The following is a 12,885-nucleotide window of genomic DNA, read 5'->3' on the forward strand; positions in this document are numbered from 1 at the left end:
TTACTTGATTATCTTGAACACTAATAATGCACAATATATCTCATGTCATCATCATAAAAAATATATTATTATGTGAACGCCTGTAGTTATTATATTGATAATAAATAATTCAACTGGCTAAAAATGTTTCCCATGCTAACATGGTTTAAACCTTTCAGTTCATTACTTTTTACAGGAATTATTTTAATAAAAATTATGCATTTAATAACAAATAATAATAATAGTAATAAATATACAAGTTTGTCACATTCAACTTCTGGTACACGAAAAGGCTATAAAAACCACTCTCAGAATTGTTAATAGCTTTCAACAATTCTGTACCACTTCGTCGTTTCTTGGTTACTACTAAATACCTCATGTACTAAATTAACTAGCAATGATCACATAATTTTAATATAATTATTATATAATAATAATATAAGTATTATATATTAATATTATTATTATGGGATGTTAAGAAACAAAAAAACATGCTGAAATTATAATTACCTGATGACAAAAGATCACCAAAAACATAATAACATTGCTCAGAAAATGTAATTTTGTTAACAGTGTGCCTAATGTAACCAGCCTTTAACATATGAGAAGCATATTTTCTTGCATCTCTTCTATCTACAAAGCCATCCACATGTCGATCCAACCAATCTACTACATCAGCACCTAAAAAAACCCAATAAAGATATTACCCATTTAAAATTTCTTAAGTTTAAATTAAAAATTAAAACACGTTACATAAAATAACATGCAATCTGTATGGTTAATAATACCTGCGTAAACTAACTGAACCACAAATGTGAAAGTTATTGGCCACTACTCATTTACAAGAAATTAATTCATCCGTTATATTATACTGGCTGACTGAACTATATATATAGATAATATCTGCATTCAGTGACTGAATGCAATCTGCAGTATAGTAATAAAGCGCAGTAATAAGCACCCAGCAATAACAACTTACTATTATGCACACAATAGTTTTACACATATTTAATTACTTGTATGCATTATAGATTAATTATGTAGAACATTGTACGATATTATTTTATTTATTGTAGAAAGACGTTTCTTTTCTGTTTGTTTATTTCTTAATATAAAGGTACAGTACATTATAAAAATAGAATAAGTAATAAACAATATTCAGTAATAGCCAATATTCATGGCAATAATAACGCTTAAGCCCTCCCCCAGCTTAAAAAATACTGTTTTTCTACACACAAAAAATCTTGTTTGCAACAAAATCTTTTTTTTTTTATTATTTATAGTAAATTTAAAGTATAATGACATACAATCCATAAGTGATATATGAGTAATTAAATTGCCTTCATCTGCTGTACAACTATAAAATTTTTATTTAAAAAAAGTTAAACAAAAAAATGTAATAAAAACTTTGAAACTATTTACTTGCTACTTAACGAACAATCTTCATCATCACTTTTTTGTTGAATTCTTCTCATGAATCTTCATGGCAAATAACCAGCTGCTACTTATTATTTTTTTATTTAGTTGTTCCTAGTATTTCAGTTTACTTCCATTGTTTTGACCATTACGCTTATTTCAGTCTTAAATTTTACTATCTTTCACACTTCATACTTTCTTTTTTAATCTTTTTTCTGTAGTTACATTTTTCATTAAACTCCAAATGTATCTGACAAGGTTTGGATCACAGATATGTGGGAGTTATCCCCTTATCTACTTCACATTGTTAAAATTCATCAATGTTCAAGACTAAGGAGAATCACTTCAAGACAATGTTATGAATTGTTCTCTTCACCATCATTAAAACAATAATATATAGAAAAAAAATATGCAAAACAATTAAAAAGATTATAATTAAAATACGATGTATTGCCAAATGTTAATAATATGAAATAATTTGTATTAACAAGATAAATTAAATATCAAGAGAGAGAAAATTGTCTCTCATTGAATATTACAATAAAAAATAATATTGAAAACTTACCAATAAAAGCATTTGGTATTGTAATTTTAAGCCACATCCTGTCTCTTATTTCTAGTCCAGAATCTGGTCTTGCCATAGCTCTAACAATAGTTGTCATATCCATGTTAACAGTAAGGTGCAATTCTTCAAATGGTCCTAAAAAATATTAATAATGAACAATAAAACATTAGCAAAAACTACAGTCAACAATATAACTGATTATGAATAAACCAAATAAAACTAACCTTAATAACTTATAACAGAAACTTATAAATCTCAGGTTTTTATTTTTTATTTTTTCCATTTGAATTTTTTATACTTTTTCTACAGCATATCAGGAACTAAGACAGAGCAAGTAACTTGTGAATATAAACATAAAACACTAAAGGCAGTAAAATGTTCCAGTAACAAACATCGATCTCCTGGCTTAGCTAACAAGATCGTATTAAGATGTTACTGCTGATGAAGAAATTCATATTGATGAGATTAACAACAATGTGTTTCATTGATAAAATGGAAAAACTGTAAACATACATCAGCAAATAATTTAATCATTAAAATCAATTTTATTGTAAGATCAAGAATATAAAAATATGATCACTAGACAAAGAATAATTTTGTGTCAATTCAATAATGAAAAATAGTTACAATAAGACCGGCATATTAAGCTATATATTGCTTCTCAAAATCTGAAAGAGATGCCTGTCTGAATTTCTAATGCCTAAATCACATTTATTTCCAAATTTTTTTAAGGAAAATTAGTTAAAAAACTTCTTTCTTTGCCTCTAATATGTTTCAGTAACAAGGTTTTATTTAAAGGTGTAATTATATTAATTAATTACAGTACATTGAGGTGTTGATGGCAGAATATTAAAACACAAATTTATACAGAATACACAAAATGCACTGAACTTATACATGTAGACTGAGACCAGAATTGTGAATACACTGCCTGCTGGTTCCAAGTGGACTTACAGTGGAAATCTTGTTTAGTCTATTTCTTTGTGTTTAACTTAAAATTTCAAATTAATAATACTAGGTATGGTTTCTAAAGTCTAGCTGGTAAATCTGTTTGTGAACTTCCTTCCAGTCTGAACAGTTTTTTACATTTTTATTTTGAATAATTTCTGTTAATTACTTGGTTTTAAACTATCAATAGTGAAACAGAACTTTATGAATTTGTTTATAATAATATAAAGATAATGACTTTCGTATTCTGGCATGGTTGGAAGTGGACGAGTCCACACACAGTGAAACTGATGACAAAGCAGAAGTTGTTGAGTTACAAGCAGAAGTTTTTTCTTACACAAATGCTGAGTCCGAACATCAGGGAAGAAAATACAGATTCAGATGAAGAAGATAATCTACAGCGTGCCAACGTCTTGTCACACCAACAAGCTGCAGGTCCACGCTCAAATCAAGGAATGAATAGTAGCGCTGGTAGTCTGCTCTACCATGGTAAGGATGGCATAAGAAATTGAGATGCACGCAATACAGCATTGTCATACCTACCCGAACTGCTACAGAAAATATAGTTACTAAATTTCCAGGCATAAGAAATGTGGCTAAAAGAAAAAATACAATTATGGATAGCTGGAGTTTCTATTTTCTAGATGACATAATTGATGGTTTGCTGCATGAACCGGCAATTGTTTTGCTAATGAGCCACTCATATACACATGGTGTCAGGAATGTACTGCAAACTGACATAACTGAATTGAAGGCTTTCTTGGGCAAACCTTGTTTAGCTGGTGTTAAAGAAGAAGTTAGTCATCTAAATACTGACAAGTTATGGTGCGATGCTGGAATGTGTCCAGAATTCTTTTTAGCTGTAATGTCAAAGAGATGATTTCAAACATTGGTTCAAGCTATATGGTTTGATGAAAAAAATTCTAAAGCTGTTAGAATTTTTGTTGGGATGTTCTGGTCATTTGAAAAGTGGGTATGATGTTTCTAGAATCAGTAATTGATGGCCTCTAACTTTTTTCTTCTCTCTGTTGAACATTGGTTCTATAACTCTCAGATAGTGTTTATATTAAACACACAATAAGCCATGTCAAGATGAAGTTACCTCCTCCAACTGGCAAAATCCCTGATGCAGCTGCACCTCATGAGAAGGGCAGCCATCCTACACCTTCATGTGAGTCTAAAGCAAAAAATATAGTGGGTAGCACAACTTCCCCCACCACTGCCACCAAACCCTCAGCGACTAGATGGGAGATCACGCGTGTCTACTGCCCTGTGCATAAAAAAAAAACCAGATTTACGCAGTATCAATGTGGCAGCTGTTCATTCCCTATATGTAAAGAGCACACAGCAAAGACTGTTCTCACTTGTTTCCAGTGTAATGACCATGTAGAAAATGAATGAAATAAAAAAATCCCTTTCGGCACGCTGGAAGGCAGAGGGCAGATTTCACAGGTGCTAAGTACAGAATAAAAAAGATTTCTACCTTAAAATTAAAAAAAAAAACGTCAAATTTACTCAATACGACAATGGTTGTATGTAAAAGAAAGTTTCACATGTTTAACATATGACAAGCCCCATCTTATAATTCCAGCAACATTTTGGTCATCCCTTGCCGTAAGCGTTGGTTATATCAAAAATTGTTTCAGACAAAAGTTTTAGGCAATGTTTAGAGAACTAACAATCATTTTAAACCGATCTGATACTGTGCCTATTAACAGAGGTATTTTTTTTTTGTCTTCAAAATCCCATTTTCTACCTCCTGGACCAATGTTTGGTGATATCAAAAAACTTTACTTAGATAAGTTTTAGGCCCTTATCCAAAGAATAGTAGGAACTTTAAACGAATTTGATATTTTACTTAATAATAAATTTATAGCAATATTTTTTTTCGAAAAAGCCCCCCATAGTTCGATTTTGCCCATTTATGAACTCTGAGATTTTGGGTCATTTATTTTACGTATAAATTTGGAAGTGATTGGCGCAAAATTACAGCAGTTATGATGTCCCCCAAGAAAGTGTAATATATATAAATATATAAATGCATATATAAAATTTTGAACTGACGGTGGTATTGGGGTTTGCAGGATGTGAAACACGAAGATATGTCAAAATTTTCTGGAAGTCGAATCATGGTACCCATTACAATTGGTAGTTTTCTTATGAAATCTACCTAAATGGAGCATTCAAAATATGTTGCAATACTGATTCAGTCAATGAAATAAATATTTAAATAAACAATAATTATGAATTTTATTAAAGTTTGTTTTTAGATGCCTTAAAATGACACTAATCATTCTGTTTTCATGATTATAAGAACACAATTAATTATGTTATTTTGAAATCTTCTTTAAAATTTTTTAGTATACTATTTCTTTTATATTTATAAATATAAGTATTGTACGATTTAGCCAGTTTACAATTACAGAATATAAGCACTAAAATATAACTTTTTGTCGCACATGAACATAAATAACCTCAAACATGACAAAAAACATCCTAAATATAAGAAAAAATTAAAATTAATTTATTCAGCACAGTAAATATATTACAGGAATTCAACACACAGATTCAAAACATGCAAAATTAATAATAAAAAGTCAAAATGACTTAAAAAACGTAAGTTTTAGAATATAAACATTATATACATACAAAAAAAAAAAAAACATGAACTAATATTCTGTTTATTTTCTAACTAAGAATAGATGCTACCTTGTGAACAAAATATGTACTAATGAAGAGTGGTGTAAGCTTTTAAACAGCACAAAAATTATCTCTGTAGGTAACATAATTCCTAAGGTAATCGCATTTAATTTTCAAGTTTTTGTGGGGAAAAAAGAACATTTCACCACGGCATCATGCAAATAATTTTTTAATAATATTTCTATCCATAATTCTTGGGAAAAAATGATTCAATGAAAAGAGAAAGGTATAAACTATTAACAGAGCAAGTAAAATGGCTTTGTTAAAAATTATTATTTTTTTTTTTCATGGGCAGACTCCCCTCTAATTAGAATTACAGTACCAATAATTACTTAAGACCCTTGAAACATAATAATATACTTACTATCTGTATCTGCAATACTTGAAGAAATGGAAGAACTAGTTGATGTAAGAGTAGTCACTGATGGTGGTCGTAATGGATAAGTCTCCCCTGTACAATAAAGCATATAAAAAGTTCATTTAAAAACTTATTTGAAATAATGAAATATAGCAATATAATTCTGAATTCATTTATCATTCTAAACCAAAATAAATTAACATAAAGCTTGATTACTGTCTAATTATGCATAATTAAAAAACAGAACTAACTTTTAATAAAACAAACAATCCTGGTCCTTAAGTAGATTAAATTCTTACTTAAAATATTTATATGGAGTTTTATCACGTTCATTTGCAAAACAGCTGTGCATTTATAAACTTGACATTAATTTTAAAAAAGGTCAATAAACTTTAATTTCTCTTAACAATTTGTCCGTGGAATTCCTTTCCAGTAAAAATAATAAAAGATTGATACAAGTTTCCAGATTACAAGTTTAGAATTTCAACAAATTGAAATTCTACTACTGAAATGCTTTTGACGAACAAATTTGGTAAGTAACATTTTATTTTAAAAAAAACTGATTTTTAATATGCTGAAAAAAGTTATAATGATTGTACAAATGATTGTAGCAAAGATATTATCAAGCAAAATGTTAAAAATATTTTATCAAAATCAACACAAGCAGTTAGGTGCTCAGCCAAGATATGTTTGGTTGTAAAAATGCTTGTGAAATGTGAGACATACAATTGCTAATTTGGGATGGTTATCAACTTAATGGGGAAAAAAATATGGAAATTAGGTGTACTTGGTTCCTGTAAAGGAAGGACTTCTTAGATAAGTTAATAAAATAGAATAATATCTCCATATCGAAGGTTTACTGTAGCGTTTCTCAACCTTTCAGTATTTGCAACCTAATTTTCATTGTGCACCCCCTTTCATACAATAACAATGTATACAAGTATAATGAATTTTGATGCTAAAGCTACACTATGACCTTAATTACAATCCTTACAAATTACCAAGAATAAATAAATTTATTGATATTTGGCAAGACCATTCTGCTGCATTAACAAAACCAGAATCGATGCCTCTCTATTGCTCTCTATCTTACATCCACCATACTAAACATTTCTGCAATTTTGCGAGAAGAGGTTTCCAATTTGTCTTAAACACTCTGGAACATCTGTGCAAATGTATATACATTTTGCACCTCATTCAATTTCAGCAGTCTCAGTCAAGTCAATCCTTCTATCCTATCAAATCTATCGTAAATGTGTATGTTGTAATTTGTGAGTTAATTGCAATTCACAGTATTAAATATTTATGGCAGTACACTTATACAGAATCATGTATAAATTTTTTATACAGAATCATGGATAAATTATACGATAGTGAAAAATCAACAAGTGCACAGATGAAGGTGGTTCCGAAAATAAAATCAAGTATACTTAAATTTTGGGTTTACCAGTACTGAAGTAAATGAAGAAGAAAGGCCCCTGTGTGTTATTTGCTCAAAGATTTTGTCAGCAGACAGCATGAAACCTAATTAACTAAAAACGACACTTGGAAGCACTTCATAGCGAGTACGTTAACAAACCTAGAGTATTCTTCAAATTAAAATTTAAATCATATGATAAACAAACATAATTTTAAAAAACAAACTTTGTCTGTGAATGAAAAAGTTTTACTTGCCTCTTACAAAGTTTTATACAAAATAATCAGATGTAAAAAGCCTCCACTGATGAAGGAGCTTATTTTGCCGGCTGCAATTGAGATTGAAGAAACTATGTTTGGAGATAATTTTGCCAAACAATTACAGTCCATACCTCTATCTAGTGATACTATTGACTGTCAAGTTGGTGATATAGCTGAAGATGTACAGCATTAGCTTCTTGGGAAGTTGCATGAGAAATTGTTTTCAATTCAGCCTGATTCAGCAACAGATTGCAATAAAGAAGCTCATTTCATTGCCTATGCTCGATTTTGTGATGGTATGTCAGCAGTAGAAGAACTACTTTTCTGCAAATCAATAGAACTCAAAGCAATAGCACTCGCATTATTTGCTATCTTCAATGATTTTATAAAAAAGGCAAACATAGAATGGGAAAATTGAATCAGAATATGCACCGATGGTGCTCGTTCAATATCTGGAAGATTCCAGATTATACAAGCAGTTGTGAAACAAAAACCTCCATTAAATGTTCCATAGCAAAGCTCTACCTTCCAAAGAAATGAGTCCTGGCCTGAATATTGTGCTAATGACAGTTGTAACCGCAGTAAATTATATAAAAATGCGGCCCCTAAAATCAAGAATCTTTTTTGCACTTTGTAGACATGGGTGCACTACATTCAGCATTACTATTTTACTGCGAGGCAAGATGGTTATTACATGGGAAATTTTTGCAACGTGTTCATGAATTAAGAGATGAAATCATCATTTTACTAAAAGAGGAAAACCAACTGGAAGCTGAGAGGTTTTGAGATGGTTTATTTGTGATGGAATTGTGCTATTTGGTTCAACAAATTTGAGAAATTAAATACCTTGAATCGTCAACTCCACGGAGCAAATACACATATGTTGGATACGAGTGATAATGTTAATGCTTTTTGTAGAAAATTGGAATTGTGGAGAATCATTTGGCCATGCTATCAAAGAATTTTAAAAAGTATTTTCTAGCTGACAACTTAGTTGCAAGTTGCAAGTGGGTTAGGGATCAATTTCAAAATACTCAAGGGCTCTCAACTGTCAAAGAAGAAATCTTCATAGACTCCACGGCAAGTGTTGAAATCAAAAGTCAATTTAGTAATAAATCATTCTTGAATTTTGAGCAGGGGTGGATGACGAGTTTTCTGCACTGAAAACAATAGCATTTCGTATACTATAACCATTTTCAACATCCTACCTTTGCGAAACTGAATTTTCTGCAGTGGCTGCATTGAAGACAAAATATAGATTTCAGCTAAATATAGAAAAAGAACTCACAAGTGTCTATTTCTAATATTAAACCTTCCTTCAAAAAACTTTGCTCTGCAACAGGCCCAAGGGAGTCACTAATTATTAAACTAGTTTTTAATTTAGTATTGATAAGTTAATTAAATACATTGTGCAGTACTGATACAATCCTATTTAAAAAGTGTATTATTATCAGTGTAAATGTGTATTTTATTATTTATTATGTCAGAATGTATTTTGTTTTGCTTTCCTTTCAGTAAATTAATAAATCTTTTTAATAATATTTTCTTTTTAATATGCTCGCAGCCCTCCATTTAGTGTTATCACGCTCCCCTACAGGAGCGTACCCCACAGGCTGAGAAACACTGGTTTACTGCAACTCAAATATACACATTATAAGAACACTGTTTACCCATTATACATACAATGTGTTTCAAAATGATCATCAGGATTTTAAAGGTATGTAATAATTTTCAATTTTCACATACATTGATTAATTACACATGAAATGCAAAAGCAACAGTTTTAGTTGTGCACAAGCTCATAACTGTTTCGAGTAACTTTCGCTTGAAAGCGCTAGTAGCAACTCTCCCCCCCCCCCCGCACCCGCCAACAGACAGCATCGTGTGCTTTGCAGCATGCAAAGTGTGAATCTGTAATTATCAATAAATATGTGTTCCGTTTGAAGTTCTTTTGTGTTCCCCCAAGTGACAATAAAATTCACAGATGATACAAACAATTTGAAACCACTGGCTGCTGTAATTCCAAAGGGAAGACTACAGGGACTACTGAGTGTATCCAAAGGCAATGTTGAATGTGTAAGAGTTTTTGTGCATAGTCCTATGAAATCTGTTAGGAACGCTAACTGTGAATTAGCAATTCCAGTGATTGTGTGAAGGGTTTTAAGGAATTCCTTACAACTGCGTCCACATTGTTTACAGCTGTTGCAAGCTCTAAAGCCTACAGATTACAGTTTGTGTGGTAGCTTCACGAATGACATGATAAACCATGATGATGAAGACTTTCTTTATCATGTCGTATTCAGTGATGAATCAATGTTTCATGTTAATAACATGGGTTGTTATTGGGCGCATGGGTGTGTAACACCCATGTTTTTTGTGTGATATCCTGATAATAAGTTTATACGCCATTCTTTTTCGTAAAAGCAAGTTTGTCTGGAATGAACTATCTTGATATGCTACAACTATGACTCTTTCCTTAACTGCAACATGAATCACAGAACTTTATTTGGCAACAAGATGGTGCACCTCCTCACTAGCATAAGGCTGTAGGTGATTAGTTGAATGAAATTCTCCCTGATTGCTGGATTAGGCGCTGGGGAGCAGATGGCAGGACTTGTCTGCCGTGGCCTCAATGTTCATCCGATCTGACCAGTGTGATTTTTTCTTTGGGGGTATATAAAAAGTCAAGTGTACGTGCCACTGTTACCAGTTGACCTACGCGACTTCAGACAGGATTGAAGCAGTACAGGATTGAAGCAGTTATTGCATCAATTATTCCAGACTTACTGATTAAAGTACGGGATGAACTCTCCTATCAACTGGATGTGTGCCATGTGACGAATGGTGCTCACATTGAACACTTATAGGAAAAAACTGTTTAAATTGCTCTTTAATTTCATATATAATTTATGAACATAAGTAAAACTTAATAAATATTAAATAATTAATTTTTTTTGCAGAATAACTATTTTTTGCTAAAAAACTAAGTAAAAAAAAAAAAAAAACAGTTTTAATAATTTACCTTCATATACAGTAACTGTTGTTTTAAGCTTACTACTTGTTAATGACTTTTTTTTTATGGCTCAAACAATGAAGGGTTGTTATTACCGCCCAGACGCTATGCTTTTAACATAAGCAAATAAGTCTCAATGTGTGACAAGAGATAAAAACTAAATAACAATAATAAAACAATTAAAAGTACCAGTCAGAACACACATTATGACAGGCAAATTTAAAACACTAATAGATATATTACATTAATTTATATATTTGAATACAGTTGCATGGCTTTTAGGAAATAATTTAGGAAATAAATAATAATACATTCACTAACATTGTCATATTGTTTCCTAGAATATTTTGGATTTTAGCCCCTAATTTAGATCTCAGCCACAATACCACATAACAGACACAGTCCAAAAGATGTGGTGTACCGTTAGTTAGCAATCACAGCGAACACAAACGGTGTATCAGTCTGTTTCATGAGGTATCCATGAGTATGTTTAGTGTGCCCTATTCGCAAACTGCCAATATAACCTCCTCTCAACAGTTATTGAAAAGGTCTTTGTAAGGTTCTGTATGTGCGTATAAATGAGAGGTTAACCTCACAAAGATTGTTGATGGAGAATCAGTAAAGCTTTCATCCCGGAAAGGGTACGGAGAGGATGCCATACTCCGTGTGATGAATGTGGTAACAACTAGCAGGACGGAATATGTCCTGGGGATTTTCCTGGACATTTCCGGAGCATTTAATAAACTATGGTGGCCTTCTGCTATTTACCAATTCCAAAAAAGAGAATGTACTGTAAGTGAATTGCAAGTTATGCAAAGTTACTTCAGTCATCAGGATGTGTTGCTCCGTGAGGGCGGCCATGAGGTTGGCAAGATGCTGTCTAAAGGGATGTTCCCAGGGCAGCATGTTGGGTCCATTATTGTGGGTAGTGGAGTTTGATTCTCTCCTGCAGCTGAGGTTGCCCAGCGGCAACCTCAGATGTTGCATCGTGGCTTATGCTGACAATGGGCACCTGCTGGTAGAAGGAAGCTCACGGAGGGAGGTTGAACTCCAAGCCAGTCGGGCTTGCAGGATGCTTAAGCTGTGGGGTAATCAACACAAGATGACACTTAGCCCAGGAAAGACCACAATGATGCAACTCAAAAGCCATTTGGCAGTGAGTCGGTGTGTCTCTGTTCCGATGGCAGTCCAGTGTATAAAGTATGTTCACTTTCACAAGTACCTCGGGGTGTTGCTTGATGAGAAACTGCAATTTAAAAAGCACCTTCAATACGTCACGGAGAGAGCCTGCAATACTTTCTTGGATATTTGATGTGTAGTCAATCCTGATTGGAATCTTAACTTAAAACCATGAGCATCCTGTATACAGGCATGTGCGAGGCTATTATGCTATATGCAGCACCTGTTTGGACAGATAGGCTAAAATATAAAAGTTATCGGGACATATTATTAAGGGCTCAACGGTTAATATTGTTAATTGTAACGGGTGGTTACCATACTACTTCAAGGGAGGCAGTCTTGGTAATGGTAGGCATGAAACCGATAAACTAGATTGCATCTGAGAAGCAGCAGCGGTATGTTGCTAAGTAGTCCGGTTAACTTCGGAAAAAGTTTGAAAAATTGAACAACATGGCAATGCCTTGTGGTGGCCAGATGGGATGAGACAGATGTGGGCATTATACGTATGATTTCTCTCCAAATGTTGTTGGTTTGTGGGACGCCTATTGGGTATACCCTATCGTAAAGCACCATTAGCACCTTTTAGGGACAAACTACAGAAATTCTGCCTGGTAGATTCTGGGATGTGTCCTCAGTGTGGACAATTTGACGACACCTACCATGATCTTTATGAATGCTTGAAATACAAGTTAATGCGTAAAGAGACCATCTGTCGGCTTGATCTTATCGGGATGGTGTTGGACCTCCATGTAAACGGGAGAAGCCAGGCCAAATGGGAAATAGTGGAGAGTTTTGTAATGTACTTAGCAAAGGAAAGGATTGCTGAGGGGATCTAAAGCTCTGCTTGGATATCTCTTTTATTCTATTTTTGTTGTTTTGTTTTATAAATTATGTTTTTGCTATTGTTCTTGTACTTTGTTTTATTTTATTTCACTGTTACTGTGTTGTTCCATGTAATATTTTTATGTTTTATGTTGAACTAACTTTTCCCTTCTCGGGTAGGTAATTCAATTCCTTTTTTAGTTAGGTACTTTCAGTCTTGCTTAAGAC

The 12,885-nt window shown here is 32.5% G+C and overlaps 1 protein-coding gene across 2 annotated transcripts in view; it reads right to left on the reverse strand.

The window, feature by feature from the left end:
• dsh (Segment polarity protein dishevelled) overlaps window positions 1–12,885 on the reverse strand; it is a 94,758-nt gene that overhangs the window by 22,873 nt on the left and 59,000 nt on the right. For both annotated transcript variants that reach the window (XM_075366319.1, XM_075366310.1), the window contains exons 10-12: window positions 5,973–6,059; window positions 1,961–2,095; window positions 490–660 (exon numbers count right to left, since the gene is read on the reverse strand). In XM_075366319.1, the coding sequence (XP_075222434.1) occupies window positions 490–660; window positions 1,961–2,095; window positions 5,973–6,059 (393 nt within the window). The remainder of the gene's footprint in view (window positions 1–489; window positions 661–1,960; window positions 2,096–5,972; window positions 6,060–12,885) is intronic.

The sequence above is a fragment of the Lycorma delicatula genome, chromosome 1 (genome assembly GCF_047948215.1).
Source record: "Lycorma delicatula isolate Av1 chromosome 1, ASM4794821v1, whole genome shotgun sequence".
Classification (NCBI taxonomy): Eukaryota; Metazoa; Arthropoda; class Insecta; order Hemiptera; family Fulgoridae; genus Lycorma; species Lycorma delicatula.